Source organism: Alnus glutinosa, chromosome 10 (genome assembly GCF_958979055.1).
Source record: "Alnus glutinosa chromosome 10, dhAlnGlut1.1, whole genome shotgun sequence".
NCBI classification, from domain to species: domain Eukaryota; kingdom Viridiplantae; phylum Streptophyta; class Magnoliopsida; order Fagales; family Betulaceae; genus Alnus; species Alnus glutinosa.
This window is the reverse complement of record NC_084895.1, coordinates 11958593-11981429: the sequence shown is the minus strand read 5'-3', so window position 1 is coordinate 11981429 and position 22837 is coordinate 11958593. Positions and strand designations below refer to the sequence as shown.

General features: G+C 38.6%; 1 protein-coding gene across 6 annotated transcripts in view; it reads right to left on the bottom strand.

Moving 5' to 3' along the window:
- Positions 1 to 5487: 5487 nt before the first annotated feature.
- The window catches only part of LOC133880493 (ankyrin repeat-containing protein At5g02620-like), a 41359-nt gene continuing 24009 nt past the window's right edge, over positions 5488 to 22837 (bottom strand). For 5 of the 6 annotated variants that reach the window (XM_062319440.1, XM_062319444.1, XM_062319441.1 and 2 more), the window contains one exon: positions 5488 to 6175. In XM_062319440.1, coding sequence (XP_062175424.1) covers positions 5567 to 6175 — 609 coding nt within the window. In that variant the 3' untranslated portion in view covers positions 5488 to 5566. The remainder of the gene's footprint in view (positions 6176 to 22837) is intronic. The other variant, XM_062319445.1, reaches the window with a different exon arrangement.

Below are 22837 nucleotides of genomic sequence, written 5' to 3'. Positions count from 1 at the left end.
AGGACAAGTCCCACTCCCATATCAACATCGGTGCTTTTGCTCCTATGCACCGATTTTTAGCAACATTGTGATGACAAACATTTGGCCTCAAGCTCGTCGAAGTGAGCTAACTCTCAAGAAGGCCACCCTTCTCTACGCCATCGTAATGCAGACTCCTTTATGCCTTTATAAGCACATCTTGCACACTATGCTCGAGGTTCAAGATGAGAAGAATACGAGTCTATCTTTTGGGTTTTTGATCACTCACATCTGTTTCCAGGTCGTGACAGATATTTTAGACTCTGAGCCCTGCTCATGGATCCCAGATCCCCTTGGTATACAGACTCTCATGAAGTCTAATGCCCAGTTATGGTATGAGACTCAAGGCGCTATTCCTCAACCTCCACCAGATCTCCTCACAGCAACTGCATCATCATCTTCAAAGGTTGTGCCTCCCTCCTTCAGCGAGAAGTTAATCTTATAGGGGAGCATGTCGAGCAGAGCCAGATAGACATTAGAGAGTGTCTAAAATATCATCATCCCAAGCCGAATGATGATGATGATTGAGTTTTCTTTATGTTATGTTTAGTCTTGTTTTGGTTTTCGAACAATTTTACATTTGTGCTTACTTTTTGGTGTAATTATTAAAAACTTATGGTTTAATTAATACTTTGTTTACCCTTTGTCATTGTGTGACAAAAAAGGGGAGTATTTTTTGGTTTATTTGGTATTTAGACCGGGAATGTATTTCCAAACCAGTCAAGTGTTTTTGTCTCAGAATGGCCAAAGCGAGAGTTTGTTAGTATTTTCATTGGCTACATTCTGGATAAAACAAAAACACTTTTTGTAATGGTTGCGTTTTAACAGGATGGTTGGTTTTCAATTCAGAATCTTCATGTTTTCAAACAATGATCAACTCAAAGACAATAACTGATCAGAAGCTTCTACAAAGATGTCCATGAAGAGTCCTTGCAAAAACCAAGACAAAACAGCTGGTTCCTGTGCAACCGTTCGGACGAGCCTTTGAAGGCGTCCGGACACCCCGCAGTGTCTTACAGATAAACATTGAAGATGTTTGGACGTCAGAGCATCACCGTCCGGACGCTAGGTCAATCATTGTTGTACACGGCATCAAATTTTAGAAGTTGACACTGTTTGGGAAGTCTTTACAAGCCGTCCGGATGACATGGCAACATGTTCGGACGATATCCAGTAATTCAGATTACTCTAGAGTTCCGTTCATCGTGGAAAGGATTTTAGCGAAGACCATACGAACGCTCCGTCAAGTCGTTCGGACGTGAAACCGATAAGGATAAAATTGCCCTGTTTTTGAAGGATATCGCAGAAATCTGTTCGGACGTGGCTAACTTCTGTCCGGACCCTCCACAGCCAGAGTCCGAATCTAAGCAATTTTCGAGGTCTCTTGAAGCCTATAAATAGGAGGCTCTAGGCTTGTGTTTTGTACTGAATTCTAAAGGTATGACTACTGCATAAGGGTATATGAGTACGAGTGTCTTGTAACTAGCTTTATTTTTGGATAGTGGATTTCTTGGGTTTGGCTACCCCGGAGTGATTTTTCTCTTCACAGAGTTTCCACTTCGTAACAAATATCTTGTCTTTTTTAAATTCTGCATTTAAGGTATTTGTTTGCACACAAACACACACACTTGGTTTAAATTAGAAGTCAATAATTATTTTCAGTTTAGAAAAATATTTATGTCGCTTAAATAGTAAGTGACATAAATTAATATTGGCTATCGTCCTTTGAACTGAAGCAACGATAAATTGACGTCATTAGTACCTAAACGATGTCAACTCTTTCAATTGGCATCGTTTTAAGCCATGTGTTGTTGGATTAAAAATGATTAAAACTTCAATTTTATTAATTTGTTGAAGTATGAGCATAAACCCTAAATTTTATTGTTTGAATTTGAAAATTAATTGTTGACTTCTAATTAAACCAAGTGTATGTGTGTTTGTGTGCAACAAAATATCTTAGATGCAGAATTTAAATAAGACAAGATATTTGTTACGAAGTGAAAACTCTGTGAAGAGAAAAACCACTCCGGGGCAGCCAAACCTAGGAAATCCACTATCCAAAAACAAAGCTAGTTACAAGACACTCGTACTCACATACCCTTACGTAGTAGTCATACCTTTAACTCTGACACGAAGCCCATCGTGAACGCTTCCCAATCAGATGTTCCACCTGAAGGGGTTTTTGATGGATTCCTTTACCTTAGAGCCGACCCTTAAGATAGACTTCACACGAGCACTTGAGCACACACCGGCAACGGCTTGAGAGCTAGCTAATATTTGATTCTCTCTAAACACCCTCTCAAAGCACTACGGAATTCACTGTTGAATTCTATACAAAATACTAGCCTAGGGCCCTCTATTTCTAGGCTTACAGGAAACCTAAAAATACTGAGATTCGGGCTTTGGCTGTCAAGCATCCGGACGGAAGTTAGCCACTTCCGGACAATTTTCTGCGATATCCTTTCAGAAACAACGTAATTCTATCTTTATCAGGTTCATGTCCAGACGACTTGACCGAGCGTCCGGACGGTCTTCGCTAAAATCCTTTCCGTGTTCGAACAGAACTCTGGAGTATTCTAAAATACTGGATATCGTCCAGACATGTTGCCACGTCATCCGGACGGTTGGCAGAGACTTCCCAAACAGTGTCGACTTCTGAAATCCAACTCCATGTTGAACAATGATTGACCTAGCCTCCGGACGGTGTTGCTTTGATGTCCAGACATCTTCAATGTTTTTTACTAGACACTGTAGGGCGTCCAGACACCTTCAAAGGCTCGTCCGGATGGTTGCACAGGAACCGATTGTTTTGTCTTTGATTTTGCAAGAACTCTTCGTGGACATTTTGTAGAAGCTTGTGATCAGTTACTTTCTTTGATTTGAACATTGTCTGAATACATGAAAATTCTGAATTGAATAAATGACCATCCTGTTAATTTGCAACCTTTACATAAAGTGTTTTTGTCATCCAGAATATAGCCAACATAAAATACTAACAGAGTTAAATTTTAAACACTGGGTTATTAATTGGTGGGTTAATTGCATTTAGAGTATTAATTAATCATAGGTTATCTATGGGTTCCATGGATAATGGGTATTTATGGGGTTAGGTTCTAATGTTAATGAGTCGTATAAATTAGAGATTTTTAATTGTAAACCTATGAGTGTTAGTTTAATTAGTAAATTGGTAGTAAAAGTAAACCCTAGAAATTACATGGGTTGCCATGGTGTTGGGTTCTTGAGACAAACCAAGAATCTATGTGGTATTTAGAATTAGCAGTGGTGCATTACAAGGCTTACCATCATAAATTCCCCCTCAAGCACATAAGGCGAGTATTTAACTCACTATGAAAAGATATTGAGTTTTGTTGTTTTATATGGAAATTACAAGAATGTAATAAATGTTTAACTTCGAGTTGATATAATGTTGTGTTATATGATTTAAGATTGTTTTTGATACTTTGAAATCTGATATATGACTTTTATGATGATTTATGAGCTTTAAAGTATGTTTTATGAAATATAGAATTGAGATATGTTTTGTGATTTTTGAGAAGAGTTAAGGATTTCATTATATGTTTTATGAATAATGAAGGTGAAATGTTGTTTAACGATGCATAAACATGAAACAAAAAGTAAGTTTTATAGCATAAAGCATGAGCATGAGCATGAGCATGAATGAGAAAAGTGCGTAAGAGATTAAAGTATCGAAACAAGTTCCCAACATTACACTAAGGGACAAGTCCCTAGAGGCAAGCCCTTGATGCTGTTAACTTAATGATGACGTAATGTAGGACAAGTATTTGAAAGGAGTGAGTTGCAAGCTCTCACTGCCTAGGGACAAGTCCCACATGATGATAAGTATGTATACTATGAAAGGATATCCTAGAAGCCATCAAGATGAGTCCCAGAGTGATAAGAAAGAAGGAATGTGAAATATTGATGTATAAGAAAGCATGCATGGCATAGTTTTATATGATGATGTTATATGTTATGTTTTACATGAAATTTCATGCTAGATGTATCCGTATGCTTATGAGTTTGAATGGAACAGAGAATGTGTATACCGTTATGACTGGTTTGCATATGAAGATTTAAATGTTTCTTCGTTAGGTGTACATGTATGCTTGTACTATCCGAAAGTCGTGGAGTGCATGTATATGAGTATAACTGAGAGATATGATGTAGAAACGTGTATGGTATAAATAAGTTTATATGTATGTGCTTCCAAGCGGGAGATTGGAATATATACATATATTCACAACTAAGTAGTACGATTTTACGTATTTGTAAAATGCCAGTGTTTACCTCATTAGCTACGAAACCTTTTAAAAGAGATGTATTATTGTCTATAGGTAGCTAATGTTGTAAACATATGGTTGAAAGAAAGAAAAGTCGGCTCTATGCGAAAACCTAGTGGTTTATATACTCATTGAGATTGTGGACTCATTATTCTGCCTATGTGAATGTGGTTACCACTATGATCACATAGGCTATGTTGTTGATGTAGGTATTGAGGGCTTAGATGAAGACCCTGTGGCCTTGAACTTGGGCTACCGTGATTGTGAGTAGTTAATACTGGAGCTTAATGTCGATCTATAACTTTAGTCCATCTATGTGTTAGCATTTTTGTTAGTATTTAGTTACAATGGTATATTTATAGCACCATATCATATGTGACACCTTTTTTATAACCATGCTTTTGTTACGTAAAAGATACAATGCTCAAGCTTTAATCATATAGAGGTATTACTTCACTCTGTGTTGAATATAATTCTAACTACTTAATGTTTAGCAATTTCCGTTGCTATGTGTAATCTGTGATGAGTTAAAACCCATATTATGAATTGTCAAGCGTTAAAAAAATAAATAAAAAATTGGGTCGTCACAGTCAAGATGGGAGCAAAGAACCCTAATGCAGGTTTACCTCTACCTCTCAGTCTATAAATAGGCCCTTACACGAGGTATAAAGAAGATACTGAATTATTGTGCTTTAGCATATTTTACCCACATAAACTTACCTAAGCATCGGAGTGAGATCCACCGTTAACCCCGGTACGTTCTCTTGACGGTGTTGGTTTTTGCTGCAACCATGAATTCAAGGGACGTAAAGAACATCGAAGAACATGTAGTTTACACCGTACCCGAAACTGTCCCAACAACATTATTTTAGTGTTGTATGGTAAAACAAAAAGTCTTAAATTCTTCTTTTGTTTGCCAATGTGAACTTTGTTAAGTAGTAATGGTATATTGTGGTTCACACCCCCGTTTACTACCAAGTAGATGGAGAATCGAGGTGTGACAAGTATTATCCATTGTGAACGTAACTAAGAAGTTAGAAAATTAAAAAAAAAATAATGTGTTAGAACATCTGATGGATTGCTATGTGATGAAATGATAATAGATATGAAAGTATAAGGAATCATAAAATACACAACAAAAGCCAGTTGAAATTTCATCCGTCATCCGTACAAGAACAAGAAAAAAAAATGTTGTTATAGCAAATATTTAGTGGAATAATTATACATCATATAGCACAAAGGATGGGCTAGAACCAACGCTTCATTTTCCTATTAAAGACACCTGGTCCATATGTTGAAATGGACATGTCAACAAGAAGTGGGAATTGCATCACTATGAAGAGGGTGACGGGAACACTAGCCAAACAAATAACAGGAATGACAATCCATGAATGTTCGCGCAACATAACAAAAAGAGCAGCAGAAAAGGCTATCATCATAGTTGCAATAGAGAAGAAGAGCGTAGAAAGGCCTATTATCATCTTTGTTGGCAAGGATTTAAGGAAGTCGTCTTCTGCATAACGTGATGTGAGGATTCCCAAAAACATCAAGACTGAAGTTGAGGATGAAAAGAGAGATAGAGAATCAGATATTATAAAAAGCATAAACACTTTTTTACTTAAGAACAATGGCAAGCCTGTATCTTGGTTGTTACCACCTGGAACCGTAAAAGCCGCAGCGAACATAATAGTAACAATGAGAGCGCCTACAACTGTACAAGAAGTTGCTGTGTCCTTCATCCATTGCTCTCCCTCTTTCATCAAGTCCTTGTGGTTCTTGGTGAACAATTCTCGGGGAGTCAAACCATCATTGTTCAAAGATTCCTTAACCTTGGGATGGACAATGCTCTCCACCTCCTACATTGTTATACTAAATCTTATAATTCCCACCTTATTCCAAAAACAAAAACAAAAAACAAAAAACAAAAAACAAAAACAAAAACAAAAACAAAAAAGAAATCAAACTTAATTCATACAACTTATACCTAAATTGCAATGTCCCCTAAAGATTAAAGAATTGCAATTGATCCTACAAACTACCTAGCCCTTTCATGCTGCTCCTCTGCTAGGATTTTTCATTAAATCTGATGAAAATTTTAATAAATGTCAATTATTCCGCATTACTTAAACCTTTTTATTAAAAGAAAACACAATGTGGGACAAAAACCAATGGCCTAGCCATTGGTCTCCATGGCCAATGAATTTTTTTAATCTTAGGGTATAATTATAATTTTAATAGGGGTATAATGGATGTTGTACTCATTTTCTATTTGATTCAATAGAATATTCAAAAAGAGGGGGCCAAGTTAAAGGACTTTGCAGTTATGGGTCGAGTACACTTTTTTAAAGTTTTAGGAGACATTGAAATTTGGGTGTAAGTTTTGATAGGGGTAAGTAGAGTTTTCTATTTCTTACTTTCTTTCTAAAAAAAAAAGAACAAAACAAAACAAAAGAAAAGCTACTCATATGTAAAGTTAATATCCTATTGGTCAATGACAACATTATAAAGATGGAGTCCTTTTTTTTTTTTTTTTTTTTTTATCTAAGAAAAGTGAATATTAACATTAAAGCTAAATACGTGAAATAGCTAATTGCAATGAGAATTGAATTATGAAGATATGATGGATATCATATTAAATTATCAGTTATCAAAAAAATATTAAAGTTATAAAAGGATTTGTATAATTATTTAATTAATATTCTAGACTAACCGCTCCAACGTTGATTTTACATCAGAATTTTTTTTGTCCATTTAAATGCAGCAATTCCAATTAAATCAGTAGAGTTTCCCCTTCTCTTGGAATACTAGCAACAGTTTCCCTATAACCTCTTATCTTTCTTAAATATAGGAAAAATCTAAAAAAAAAACCACAAAAAGTCATCTGCAACAACTTCCTTATTGCTTTCCTGAACATTGAGAATGCTACAGTGTTATCCAACTCGACTTTTTTAATGATCTTTTTCCCTTTCTTTAAAAATAAAAATAAAAAATTGTTTTTAAAGATTTTTTCCTTTTTTCTTTTCCTGGATGCCGAGGAATCATGGCTTTTGTTTTAAGATATTTACTTTTTAAAGAGCATTTTTAAAAAAAAAAAAAACTAAGTCTAGTAACTTTTGATTTTTATTTTTTTTTAATAAGTAGACAGGTTGGCGGGTCAACCCGTGAGTTGATGGATTAACGGGTGACCCGAAAACTAAACGGGTTTTAAATGGGTCAATCCGTCAACCCGCCAACTCGTTTAGCTTAAACCCTAACCCTATAATTTTGTGTCAGATTCGCGAATCGTATCAAAAATTGCCAATCTTAATAAAAGGGTGTGTGATGCAGAATTTCATATAGTGCAAAAACGTGAGCATTTGTGTGTGCAATAGAGGAGCCACACGATATTTTTTTCTTGGTTTTTGAGGAGCCAAAACAAGAGATAAAAAGGAAAAGGGTACTACAGTGAGAGAAAAATAAAGAGACCAACAGCCATCTGTTTCCAGCAAAAGACAAGTTTGTATTTCTATCTTTTGTATTCTCATTTGGGAATAATCTCTATTGTGTGATAGAGAGATTTGGGTGTATTGGGGCTTTGGGTTCTGAGCGATTTTCTCTCTACTATTCTTGTACTCTATCTTCATAGTGAATTTATTCGTGATTGCCTCGGCCAGTAGATGTACCTCATATTGAAGGAACCACTAAAACCTTAGTGTCGTGTGTGATTGATTTAATTTTGTTGTCTTCTTAATTTTTCGCATCTCTCAGGTACTCTTGGAAAATAAGATAAATTTCCTAATAGAAACCACTTAAATCTTGATGTTATCTGTGTGCAATCGTCTTCCCTTATTTAGCGTAATTGTTGTCTTTTGAACAATACTCTTAAAGGAGAAGGGTTTATTTATTTTTTATTTTTTTATTTTTTTATTTTTATCTTTTTTATTTTTTAAGCGTGGTGGCATTACTTAGATGTTGAATTGTTTCACAAAGTAGAACCTTATCAGCCTCTTGGTTTACTTGGATTCCCCCCATAACCCTAGGTTGCTTACTTTCATTTATGGACCTTCTCGTTGGCATCAAAAGGAAATCCTTTTCGAAAGCACTTTACCCCTTAAGCTTGTCTTTCAGAGGAGCTTGGCATTACATAGTACTAGACTTCAACTCAATTTGAGTTTCTATAACAGTACCGATTACTATTACGGAATTTCAACTAACAATTTGGGAGAAAGAGAAGGAAAATGGAGAATTGAGAGAGATAGAAATGGAGAGACAAGCTTTACTGATGGAGATTGGAAATTCGAGGAGCCAAACAACCTCCGGATTCAACTTGGATACAACCAATAGAATGCCTTCTCAAAGGACTTTCCCCCCTTTTATACAATTCAGACGCAACAGACACGCCAAAACTAACAACAAAAATTCAAGTACAACTAAGTGTAAAACGACAGCGTATTTAATAGGCAGTGCTTATTCCTTGCATGCTTGACAGCTCCAACTCCAGCTAACAGCCACCAACAACTTATTCCTGCCACGTTCCCACACAGCACCACACGTACTTCTAGCTGTAAGAAATGGACGACCTTACTGGAAGGCTCGTTACAAGTCCCTCCCCTTAAAGCACATTGCCCACAAGATGAGGGTAGGCTTGCTTAAGGGAAGAGTACCCCTCCAAAGTGGCATCCTCCGACGACTGTCCAGCCCACGGAACAAGGAGTTCAGTGATAGCACAATTGTTGTGAGGGAGGAATCGGCAAAGGAGAATCTCTTCAGGCTCTGGCTTCATGACACCACCTCCATCCACCGAGGGCAGTGTTGTGGTAGCTGTTGAAGTAGACCCCAGTTTCAGTTTCAGTTGAGAAACAAGAAACACTAGGTGAATTTTTTATGAAGGGGCCGAATCCAAAGCATAAGCCACCGATCCCACCTTGTTGAGAATAGTGTAAGGGCCATAGAAACGGGGGGCTAACTTGAGAGCACCCCGAGTCACCACCAAATTTTGGCAGGAAGGTTGAAGCTGGAGGTAGACTTGCTGTCCAACCTCAAACTGGCATTTACTCCTTAAATCTACAAATTTCTTCATTCGGCCCTGAGCTTGCTGCAAGTTATGGCAAAGGAGAGTGATAAGCTAAGCTCGCTCCTTTAACAGCACATCCACAAATTCCATAGCAGTAGTGACCGGGACATAAGACATCAACCAGGAAGGAGGAATGTCGTGAACTGCCTCAAATGGAGTCATACGGATGGAAGAATTCAAGGTGGTGTTGTACCAGTATTCTGCCCATAGGAGCCATAAAGTCCATTGCTTAGGACGGTCCTGGGAGAAGCAACGCAAGTAATGCTCTAGACTTTTGTTGACAATCTGGCCGCCAAACTGAGGATGATAACAGGTACTCATATTCAAGGTGGTGCCCTGCAACTTAAAGAACTCCTTCGAGAAAGCATTGTTAAACGTGGGATCTTGATCTAATACTATAGAGGTTGGCATCCCATGTAATTTGAACACATGCGAGATGAATGCACGGGCCACAGTAGCTGCTGTATAAGGATGAGGAAGTGAGATGAAGTGGTTATACTTGGATAGCCGGTCCACAACTACCAAAACCACTGAATGACCTTGAGATACAAGAAGGCATTCCACAAAATCCAAACTAATGTAATCCTATGAGGTATAGGAAGTGGCTGCAAAAGTCCAGCAGGGAGAATATTCTCGTGCTTGTTCCGTTGACAGACAGGGCATTCTCTTATGAACTTTTTGAGATCCTTTTTTAGACCCTTTTTCAGTAAAAGTCCCTCCTTGCCCTTTGCATAGTTCTTTCATAGCCCGAGTGACCAACCAACAGATCACTATGAACAAAGTTTAAGACTTGAGTCTTCAATTGCTGATTATTGCCCAAAAAAAGTCTGCCCTTGTAAAAGAGTAAACCATCCCTGAAAGTATACTTGTTAGAGTCCAAGCTATTGGCCTGCCATTTAGAGAGCAGTTCTTGCATTTCTTCATCCACTTGATAATGTGCTTTCACCTCTGAAATCCAAGGAGGAGTTGGAATTGAAAGAAGAGACAAACTGAGTTCCTCCTTCCATCCTTCCCTGCGTGACAAGGCATTAGCCACCTTCTTCTCTACTCCTTTCTTGTATTCGACCTTGAAACTGTAGCCTATCAGCTTAGTAAGCCATTTTTGTTGGCAGGGAGAACCAACCTTCTGCTCCAATAGGAATTTTAAGCTTTGCTAATCCGTCCTTAACACAAAAGTCTGTCCCAAAAGATACAGCCTCCACTTTTGGGCAGCAGTTACCAAAGCAAATAACTCATTTTCATATGTTCACAGATGAATAGCTCTTCCCTTCAGTACCTTACTCAAGAAAGCAATAGGCCTCTTGTTCTGCATCAGCACTGCTCCAACCCCAATTCCACTCGCATCATACTCAATGACAAAGGATTGAGTGAAGTTTGGCAAGGCAAGGACTGGGACTTGAGTAACGGCTTCTTTCAGCAACTGAAATGAATGTTCAACATCTGTATTCCACTCAAAAGAATTCTTCTTAAGTAAAGAAGTCAGTGGAGCAGAAATGGTTCCATAATTTTTTATGAACTTCCTATAGTATCCCGTGAGACCTAAAAAACCTCTCCAGGATTTCACAGTCTTAGGAAGTGGACACTCAATCATGGCCTGAATTTTCCCTTGATCAGCCCTCACCCCTTCACCCAAGACTATATGTCCCAAGTAGTCCACTTCAAGGCACCTAAACTTACACTTTGACCGTTTAGCAAAGAGCTTATTCTCCCTCAATAGCCCCAATGTAATTGCTAAGTGACCCAAGTGTGTGTCAAAATCCTTGCTATATACAAGGATATCATCAAAAAACACAAGTATGAACTTCCTCAAATATTGCCTAAATATATAATTCATAAGGCTCTGAAATGTAGAAGGAGCATTGGTTAAGCCTGTTAGTTTGTGATTAGCTGCATTCTGTTGGACAAAAAACACTTCTATGTAATGATGCTTATTAAACAGAGTTACTGTTAAATCCAGAGTCTACACATCAGTTATATGCTTCAAGAAGACTCTATGCAGAATTAAAGACAATGTTGTTCAAAGTCCCTTGCATCCGTCCAGATGAAGTGGTATTCTGTCCGGATGCTCATCTGTCAAGCATCATCCATCCGGACGAAGAGAACTTTCCGTTTGAACCTTCCATCTGTGTCCAGAAGCTTCAAACTATTCTCAGTTGCATCCGTCTGAACGTCTCAGCAATACGTCCGGACATCTTTCAGTGTTCGACAAGTAAAATGATTTCTTTCCAAAACACAAATATGGGAAGACAGCTGCAACCATTCGGATGATGTAGTGTTCCTGTCCGAATGCTATCCTTGATAAGGCAAGTCATGCAAAATACGTTCAACCGTCTAGACGTCAGACTCCATGGTCCGGACACTCAGGCCTTAATACGGAAATTACGTACAACAGAAGTACAACCAACCGGATGCGACCCTATTCAGGAAAGAATTTCAGGGAATTTGGAAAGTCGATTGCACAGTTATCCGTCCGCACGACCTCAGCGACTGTCGGGACGCCACCTAGAGAAAACCAAATTAGACGCGATTTAGGTCTTCTGTAGCCTATAAATAGAGACCTCTAAGCATGTAAATTGTAAGAATTCGGTAGTGAATTCCATAAAGCTTAGAGAGAATATATTAGGAGTTAATGTGCTAATCTGTCTACTCTCAAGCCGTTGCTAAGTGCTGTTGCTAAGTGTTGTTGTTGTGTTTGTGTGAAGTCTATCTTAGGGGCTGGTCCTAAGGTAAATGATTCAATTGAAGACCCCTTCATGTAGGTGACTTGGTTGGGAAGCGTTCGTGTTGGGTTACACGTTAGAATTCAAGGTACGACCACTGAATAAGGTTATATAAGTACCACTGCTTTGTAACTAGTTTTATCTTCTGAATAGTGGATATCCTGGGTTTGGCTGCCCCAAAGTGGTTGTTCTCTTAATTGAGTTTCCACTTTGTTAATAAAATATTTTTGTCTTTTGAATTCCGCTTTTATAATATTTTGTTACACGATACACACACGCACGTTAATTTAGAAGTCTTTTTATTTTTTAATTGGTGTTAGAGCTTGGTACACTCTGTTTAGACTTAATACTTGAGTGTTATCTTTCCTGTTGACTTCTATTTTTATTTCAATGTCTCAAAATCTTACATCTATTCCTACCTTTGATGGTACGAACTATGGCTATTGGAAAGCTCATATGCATTTCTTTTTAAAATCCATTGATTGTTGGAAAACTATTGAAATTGGTTGGACTAAGCCAGCGAATACGAATATTGAACTTACAAACGAAAGAAACACATGACTTTCCAATGATAAAGCCTTCCATGCACTATGTCAAGCATTTTCACCGTTTGAATTCACTAAAATTTCAAACTGTGGAACTGCTCAAGAAGCATGGCAAATCGCAGAAACAACATATGAAGGTACAAAACTTGTTAAATCAGCCAAACTTCAAATGTTGATTTCTAGATTTGAAGAAATTAAGATGATGGAAGATGAAACATTCGGAGAGTTTTACTCCAAAAATGAGCGACCTAAGAAACTCAATGGTGAGCCTTGGGAAAACCATCTCAAATGTAAGACTCATCCGTAAAATTCTAAGATCTTTGCCTGAGCGTTTCAGAATCAAGGTGACTACCATTGAAGAAAGCAAAGACTTAGAAGAGATGAAGATTCAAGAGTTGGTGGGATCTCTTCAAATTTATGAGCTATCCCTGGCCCCGGTCAAAAAGGTGAAGACCATTGCTTTCAAGGCTTCCAAGAAGAAAGTCAAAGTCTCATTTGAAGACGACTTGAGAATGAAGAAGAAGCGGTGGCAATGCTGGCCAAAATTTTTGGAAGATTGATGAGGAACAATAAATTCAAAAAGAAATTCTCCGAAAGATTGAAAAAGGCCCTCAGAGAGTCTGAACTTGAGGAAGCTGAGAAGAAAGATCCAAGAGGTCCCAGATGTTTTGAATGCTCAAGCTTTGGGCATATACGGGCTGATTGTGGAAATCTCAAGTAGGGAAAAGGGAAGGCATATAATGCGACTCTCAGTGATGAGTCTGAAGAAGAATAATCTCCTGATCAAGACAAATTTCTAGCATTTGTGGCTCCACATGTAGAAGATGAGGATTCTTACTACTCAGAGCACAGTGATGGAGACAGGGAAGAACTCAAGGAGGCATAAAAAATCCTCTATGTGGAGTTCGAGAAGCTAAGGGAGACTCACAAGCAGCATATCCATGAGCTGAATAGCTTATAGACTGAGAAGGGTTCACTGCTGCTCAAGATACAAGACTTGGAGAAGAAGCTGCTAGAAACACAGCTTCAGCTAGAGAGGGTCACCGTGAGAAGCTGACTCATATGCTGTCAATCCAGAAAAGCCCAACAGACAAGACTGGACTCGGATATGTAGCTCCTTCCTCTGACATTCCCTCTACTCCTAGGACTGTCTTCGTCAAGCCCACAGTCCCCGAGTCTTCACCCACAGTCGTGGACAAAGGGAAGGACATAATCAATGGAGATATTCCGGTCACTCAGAAGCTCTCTACCATTAGACGATCTCCCATATGCCATCACTGCAGCTTAAGCAAGCATGTCCGACCTCAGTGTTCCCTTCTCAAGGCTCAAAGATCTAAGGTTAAGAAAGAGGTGCCCAGACATGAAAATTTTGGCACAAGACCTCTGACCCAGCATAAAGCTACAAAGCATCAAGCTCCTCTGTATCAAGCTTCATGGCATCAAACTCCAAGGCATTAGGCCTCACGGCGCCAGGCTCCCCAGCATCAGCGGCTTCAGCAAAGATTTGTTCTTGCCAATCAGAATGGCAAACTCAAGGGTAACAAATCAAGGCACTTCATGAAGAAACCGCAGAAGATGGGGGATGATCAGTTCTATAGGGAACTGCGTATTTGGACGCAGAACATGATATAGTGGATGGACCATCAGATGAAATCTTGCCAACAACCACCAAAAGGAAGGCCGGCATGGGTGAAGAAGGAGGAAGACATTCACCCCTTGAGAGGGAATGGACTCACCTAGTTGGTGAGGATACACGTGCCTAGGATTTGGTTCATAATCCTAAAGTATCAGGTTTGATTGCATTGCATTATTCTCTACATGTCATATTTTTTTTGCTTTGCAATTTAGGAACCACTGTTATTTGCCACCTATTTCTCTTGTTGCTCTTGAGAGAACTGCGGGTACTATTTGGGGAAGATAGAAAAAGCATGTCGGGCGACTGTTTTTCTATATTGGTAATTTTGATCATTCACAGGTTTGATCTTGCCTTACATGCTAGTCTTATGGTTGTTTACCTTTATAGCATGTTTTTATTGTTTTTTATTTTAAAAATAAAAAATAAAAAATTGGGGGAAAAGATGCAAGAATTTATTTTTTTCGTCATGTCAGATATTGCATGTATTTTTGCCAGATTTCTCAGTTCATTGTGCATTAATTAACTACGCTGATATATGATTGAGAATTTATGCCTAATATCTACCAAGTTTTTTCATGTGCAAGTAAATGCTAGATACTTACTTTTCTCAGGCGATGAATTTGTGCACTATCCAAGGCTCCCCTAAGGTATTATTTTATTTTTATTTTCTCTCTGACCTTTTGCTTTTGAAGATTCTTATGAGAGAGATTTTTTTTGTAAGATGATCAAATTGACCAACTTGCTAGTCGAACCTAGAACCTAGAAATTCTAGCATTCTCTCTAGGTTACAGCACCAAGTGATAAAGAGCATTCAAAAAATCAGTAAATTTGGATATTGAAAATGATCCACTGCTTACTGTGCTATAAATCTATTCTTGAACTTGTCCCTAAAGAAATAGTCAGTGACCAAATCGTTGCGAAAATAGACGGTCACTAAAGGACTAAGTAAAAGAAAAGTGTTGCATCTTAGGGAGAGTGTATCAGATAAGGGTTGCTAGGCCCTAGTAAAATAAGGTTTGACTTTTGACTGATCTTTATTGATTTTCTTTCTTGTTTAGAAAATTCAGTTGCTTTAAGTCATATCAGTGAACTTCATACCTTATTGAGAAAGTCTTCACACACACACGCATTGCATGAGTTGTGTAATCTATTTAAAATTTCTATCTACAAGGAATTTTTGCGCTAATTGAACTCTTAACTCTCTTTTATATCTCTAGATATTTTTGAGATGCTATCTGACTGCTATTTCAGTTGGTTATACATGCGTGTTCTGAAGCTGACTTTAGGAAAAATAATTTTTCTGTAAATTTTCCTTTAGTTTATGTTTTTTCAGTGTGAAGCACCTACACTGTCTTCTCTTGCATCCGAACAAGTGTGGCTCAGACGGTTGGACAGTCAGGTGACATGTCCGGATGCGCGCGGCCTTGTCGCATGTTTATGTGGCATCCCGCATCCGAACGGGTTAGTGATGCGTACAGACAGGGTCCCCACAGGGTTAAGTATCGTTGTTTTCTCCCCTAGTCGCCGCACCACATTTTGATTTTTCCTCATTTTTGTCATTTTGTTGTGGTTTTCTCGTGGTTTCTCGCATATTCTCGACTTATTTTGTCCTTTGGTCCTTTTTATCTCATTTCCAGGTATATTGCTCTATCATTTACCTACTTTTTCAGTTCTTTTAACTGTTAGGGTATTTTTAGGGAATATTCTTGAGATATAGACTGCATATTGATATTTGTAATATCTACTGCTGAGTTACGATTATCTGTTATGGCATTAATTTGGACTGTATTGGATTATATTGTTGTTTGTAATTTTTGGAAAAGTCCATTTTACTACCATTATAATGCCAAAAAAAAAATTGGGAACTAATAGGAACTGATTTCATTGGTGCTATTTTTGGCAAAATGGTTGATTTTTCTTTGCAGAATCATGTCTGCTGGCAATTCACAGTGCAGAGTACGTCAAAGGACAGAGGAAGATGTGGTAGCTTCCAGAGCCAAGATACTCAACAGGCCAATCATTCTAGAGAGGAATGTAGTTAGAGATGATATCTTGGTAGCTCCCTTAGATTCAATGAGATTATCCAGACCTATCACTGGGGCTACTTCCACAATTGCGCATGCATTGTACTAACAAGGCTGGTCAGAGAATTTTATGCACATCTTGAGGTGGTGCAGAATGAAGACAATGGCATTATCCTTCAGTCTACTATTGCGGAGCATGTTATTATGGTTGATCCTCAGGTCATCAGTGAGATCATTGGGGTGCTAGTGCTTCAGATTTCTACCAGTCCCTTCAATGAAGTTGTGTTGGCTCCTTCTTTGGATGAGCTCAAGGAGTTCTTTCATGCAATCCCAAAGGGCGAGGAGCGAGCTTCTACTATCAGGATTGGTGTTTTGTCTCTCCCGAACCACATGCTCACAAAGATTATCTAGCACAACCTCTGGCCTATTGTTAGGAGAAGTGATCTGATTCTAAAGAGGGCTCAATTCTTATATGCCATCTGCCTGAGATTGCCGTTTTGCTTGTGCAAAAGGATATCCATGGTATTATGCTGGAGGCTTGAGATGAGAGTAGTACCGGTCTCCCATTTGGCTGCTTGATTACTCAGATTATCCTACAGGCTGGCATTGATGTTGCTAGAGAGCCCAAGATGAAAATTCAAGATCCCCTCAACAAACAGACCTTGATGAAGTCCAATGCACAGCTAAGGCATGAAGATCAGGATGAAGGTCCTCAGCCTCCTCCTATTCATGTTGAGATGCCGAACATAATATCATCATCTCAGACTGCTCCGCTGCCTCCACAGCAGGATGGAGGTTATGCTCAGATTTTAGCGGTTTTGGTATCTCTACAAGGGGCATAAGTACTATACAACAGGCTATTTCCTCTATGCAACAGGAGGTTCACTCTATTAACCTTCATATGGAGCAGTGCCAGCTGGACATCCAGAAGTGTCTCCAGCACCATCATCCATCTAGTAGTAATGATGAGGATAATGCACCCATGGCTGAGGATGTTTGAGTTTATTTGATGCTTTGTTTTGTTTTATTTTTGAGACATTTTATTACTCTGTTATGGATATTTTGTAAACACTTTATAACTCTTAGATGATTTTTACTCTGTTTACCCTTGTCTCGCTGAGACATTGAGGGGGAGTACTTATTTTCTGGTTTTTCTCATATTTTGTTTTACCCTTTGTCCTTTTAAGACAAAAAGGGGGAGTATTTTTTGATTTGGATCAGAATTATATTTTTAACCGGTCAAGTGATTTTTGTCCCAAAATGGCCAAAGGGGGAGTTTGTTGGTTTGTGATTGGCTGCATTCTGTTGGACAAAAAACACTTCTATGTAATTATGCTTATTAAACATGGATGTTGTTATATCCAGAGTCTTCACATCAGTTATATGCTTCAAGAAGACTTTGTGTAGAATTCAAGACACTGTTGTTCAAAGTCCCTTCCATCCGTCCGGACGTCATGGTATTCTATCTGGACACTCATCTGTCAGGCATCATCCGTTCGGACGACGAGAACTTTCCATCCAGACCTTCCATCTATGTTCAGAAGCTTCAAACTGTTCTCAATTGCATCCGTAAAGACGTCTCAGCAACACGTTCGAATGCCTTTCAGTGTTTGACAAGTAAAATGATTTCTTTCAAAAACACAAATATGGGAAGATAGCTGCAACCGTCTGGATGATGTAGTGTTCCTGTCCGGACGCTATCCTTGATAAGGCAAGTCGTGTAGAAGACGTTCAATCGTCCGAACATCAGATTCCATGATCTGGAAGCTCAAGCCTTAATATGGAAATTACGTGCAGCAAAAGTGCGACCGTTTGGACACTAAGGCAACACCGTCCAGATGTGGCCTTATTCAAGAAAGAATTTAAGGGAATTTGGAAAGCCGATTGCACAGTTGTCCGTCTAGACATTCTCGCCTACCGTTCGGACATTGCCTAGAGAAAATCGAATCAGACGCGATTTAGGTCTTTTGTAGCCTATAAATAGAAGCATTTAGGCATGTAAATTGTAAGAATTTGGTAGTGAATTCCCTAGAGCTTAGAAATAATATTTTAGGAGTTATTATGCTAATCTATCTACTCTCAAGCCATTGCCAAGTGTCGTTGCTGTATTTGTATGAAGTCTATCTTAGGGGTTGGCCTTAAGTAAAGGATTCCATTGAAGACCTCTTCAAATAGGTGACTTGGTTGGGAGGCGTTCGTGTTGGGTTACACGTCAAAGTTTAAGGTACGACCACTAAATAAGGTTATGTGAGTGCTACTGCTTTGTAACTAGCTTTGTCTTCTGAATAGTAGATATCCTACGTTTGGCTGCCCCGAAGTAGTTTTTTTCTTAATTGAGTTTCCACTTTGTTAACAAAATATTTGAATCTTTTAAATTCTGCTTTTATAATATTTTGTTACACGATAATCACACGCACGTTAATTTAGAAGTCTCTTTACTTTTCAAAGCCGAAAGGCATAACCAAAAACTCATAATGGCCTTCATGAGTGCGGAAGGCTATTTTTGGTATATCATCCTCAACTACCCTGATTTGGTGATAACCGGGTCTTAAATCCAGTTTAGAAAAGACCCTAGAGCCTCCACAATTCATCCAATAACTCAGCTACTACCAAAATAAGGAACTTATCTTTGATTGTGACATTGTTAAGGGAGCGGTAGTCTATGTACATCTGCCAAGTTCCATAAAGCTTTCAAACTAACAATACCGGAGAAGAAAAAAGGCTGGTGCTTGGTCGAATAACTCCCGAAGTCAGCAACTCCTTCACAATCTTCTCGATTTCCTCCTTTTGATAAAAAGGATATCTGTAGGGTCTAATAGATACAGGTTGTACCCCCGGTTGTAGATTAAGGGCATGATCATGAGCCTTGTGAGGGGGCAACTCAATAGGTTCCTGGAACACATCAGCAGATTGTTGAAACAATTCCTCCAATTTCTGAAACTCTGTTGCACTTCTATATTCTTCAGCTGACCCAGGTTGCTCCACTGCAGCCAAGTTATCCATCAACTGGAAAAGAACTCCTTTATGTCCTGAAACTCTAAAGCTCTCAGCATCTTCCAAGCTCCACATTTGACCCTGCTGAAAACCTCTCAACAAGCATTTCCGATTATTAAATGTAACCTCCATTGTTAAGGCTTCAAAGTCCCATAAAATGGGGCCTAAAAGCCGAAGCCATTGAATTCCTAAGACAAGATCACATCCTGCCAAAGGTATCACATACAACTCCACCTCAAATTCTATTCCTTGCAATTTCAAAGTGGTAACACTACTCTTGCATGAGCTAGTGACTTCTTGGCCATTGGCAATCCAGACCTTAATGGCCGCCTGCCCTTTAGGTTGGATTCCAAGTAGATTAGCCAAGTGCACATCCACAAAATTGTGTGTGCTACCTGAATCTATCAACACAATCACCTTGCGATTCATCAACCCTCCTATTAACCTCATGGTTTTTGGAGTGGGAGTTCCCATAATAGCATTAAGGGAAATTTCTGGTTCTTCCTCCACAGTGTCCACAAAAGTGGCCTCATCATTCTCCTCAACCTCATCCGACAACACCTCTTCAAGTAAAAACAACTTCTTACCCTCACAAACATGGCCCCTACTCCACTTAGCATCAAATGAATAGCATAGCCCCTTTTTCCTTCGATCCTCCATTTGAACAGAGGAAATCTTTTGCATAGGCACTAAAGCTCTACTAGTATCACCTCCCTTTGGTTGTCCATGAATAAAACCACCCTGGAGCATCTTAGATGGACCTTGTAGGCTCATCCTCGGCTTATATGAGCTGCTAACCACATTGGAATTCCAGAGTTGAGTGCTACTCCAAGAAGTCCGAGTAGTCTTCTTAGCATTAAAAATCAATTCCTCTTGAATTTTTGCTAAGGAGTAGGAATCTGTTAATGTTCAAGGGTTGGAAATCCTAACAGGAAGCCTAATTTCATCACTTAATCCTCCTAAAAAGCAGTTCAATTTCAGATTATCCAACAACCAAACCACTCTATTGGCCAGAAGTTCAAATTAAGACTTATATTCTTCAATACTACCAGATTGTTTCAATTTCACAAGTGTTTCCATTGGATCGTCATATGAGCCCCTACCAAACCTAATCTGGAGAGCTTGAGAAACTCAACCCATGTGGTCAGGCTATTGCTATTACGCAATTCTTGGAACCAAACCAGTGCTTTGCCTTCCATATGGAAGCTAGAGATTGTAAATCTATGTGCACTAGAAATACGGTAGTAATCAAAGAACTGCAAGGCTCGGTAGCACCAACCTTTTGAATCTTCTCCGTCGAATCGTGGAAAATCAAGGCACAATGGCCTTGTCTGAAACACCTCTCCTCCAGAAGAATCCGCCTGAAACACTGGATCAGCATTCCTGCTAGTTTCTCCTTGGCCGACATTATCATCAGCACTCTGGTTCCTTGAACTTGAAATGCAAGCTGATCAGCCGAAACTGCTCGTTCTGCTTCTTAAGCATTTTGAGCATCTCGTCTTCTGTTCACTGCAAGCCTTCCTGCATTCATCAAAACTCCTCTTGAGATCAAATGTTAGATTGCACATCCGACTGGTTCTACCTCACATTCTCCTGGACTTCAAAAACTACCACGTGTAGCAACTACAAACTGTCCTGCACCTCACGAACCTCCGCCAAAGCAGATCTAGTCTGAGTCATTGTCGTTGGCAAAAAAACAAATTCAAATGCAATAGTGGATTGACGCTCTGATACCACTTGTAACAATACGATTACTATTATGGAATTTCAACTAAAAATTTGAAAGAAAAAGAAGGAAAATGGAGAATTGAGAGAGATAGAAATGGAGAGACAAGCTTTACTGATAGAGATTGGCAATTCGAGGAGCCAAACAACTTCTCAATTCAAATTGGATATAACCAATAGAATGCCTTCTCAAAGGACTTTCCCCCCTTTTATGCAATTCAAATGCAACAGACCCGCCCAAACTAACAACATAAAATTAAATACAACTAAGAGTAAAACGACAGCGTATTTAATACGCAGTGCTTTTTCCTGGCATGCTTGATAGCTCCAACTCCAGCTAATAGCCACCAGCAACTTATTCCTATCGCGTTCTCACACAGCACCACATGTACTTCCAGCTGTAAGAAATGGACGAGCTTATTGGAAGGCTCGTTACAGTTTCCCATGAAAAATTGGGTGGCAAAGACTTCTCTTCCTCTTCTGTTGGCAATCTTAACTATTTTTTGTACTTTGATGACTTTATTACTATTAGATTTGGGTTGTAATATTTGATATTTGACTTGGTAACCGATTTTTTATCGAGATACTTGATGTTGTCTTCATTCCCGTTAAGTTATGTTATGTTGCTTTAATTTTTTCTCGTATAACTATCTACTGGTTGTAAGTGATGTTTTTTTTCGTTGTTTAGCCCGGCCTCTAGACAATGGGACCTAGAAATCCTGTCGGCTTATTTCCTTAGTAAATAAGTTTGGGAGTACATTCCAAGTTAATTACCACTTAATTAATCTTGAGAGCATTATATCCACATCAGGTATCCCTAGGGGCTTTCCCTTGTGGCGCACCATGGTGGCCTGCCCTAAATCACTTTCAAGAGGGTGCTCTTGTGATTTTTTGAGTAAAACTGAGGGTTTCTCAAACACCATGATCTTATCAACCACAAAAGAATTAGAACACATGTATATGTTCAATCAAGACATGCAAACATATTTTACAATTCAACACATGCTACAATGGATTACATGAACAGTAACTACAACATGTTGGACAATCATGAACACATGCTGGAATTTTATTGCAATCACATGTTCTACAATCAAAAACATATGCTGGCAAATTTTATAGCATAAATAACATGTTCAGCAATCAATACTACATGTTGGAATGATTTTACAGCTTCAAAAGGATGTTACATCATCAAAAATAAAACAAGTGATCTCATTAGATGATGAAAATCAGAACATGCATCTTTTACAACGAAAACATATATGTTGGAAAGATTTTCCAGCAACTAAAACAATTTCTTTAGAACCAACGAATCTCAGTTCTTCTTTGATACATGGGAATTCTGCAAACCTTTGCATTAATATTTTACTCATTTTCTGTAAGAATTAAAGAATAACAAAGAAAGTGACGGAAACTAACCTGCCCTACTTGAGAATAAGGATATGTAGATCAAAACTTTATGCACAACTCTCTAAAGACCTTTTTGATCTCATTCCCAATTTTTTTATGCAATGCACGACCATAAGAGAGAGCGGCCTCTCTTTCTTTTTTTTTCCTCACTTGTAGAAGGAGAAAAAATAGAATTTCGTGTGTTAAAAGGCTCATATGGTCAGTCATCCTTTGTGGGGTATTTATGGAACTAAGGAAAGGACCTAAAAAAAGATATAAATCTTAGCTCCCATAGGCTTCAAGTTTCTGGTTATGTCATAAGTTCATCGGAACCCCAATTAATTATAGTTTTAACCGCTATAAAATCAAAATTGTCATCTAAGTTTTTTAAAATTATAAAAGAGCTCCTTAACCTACTAATACCTACAA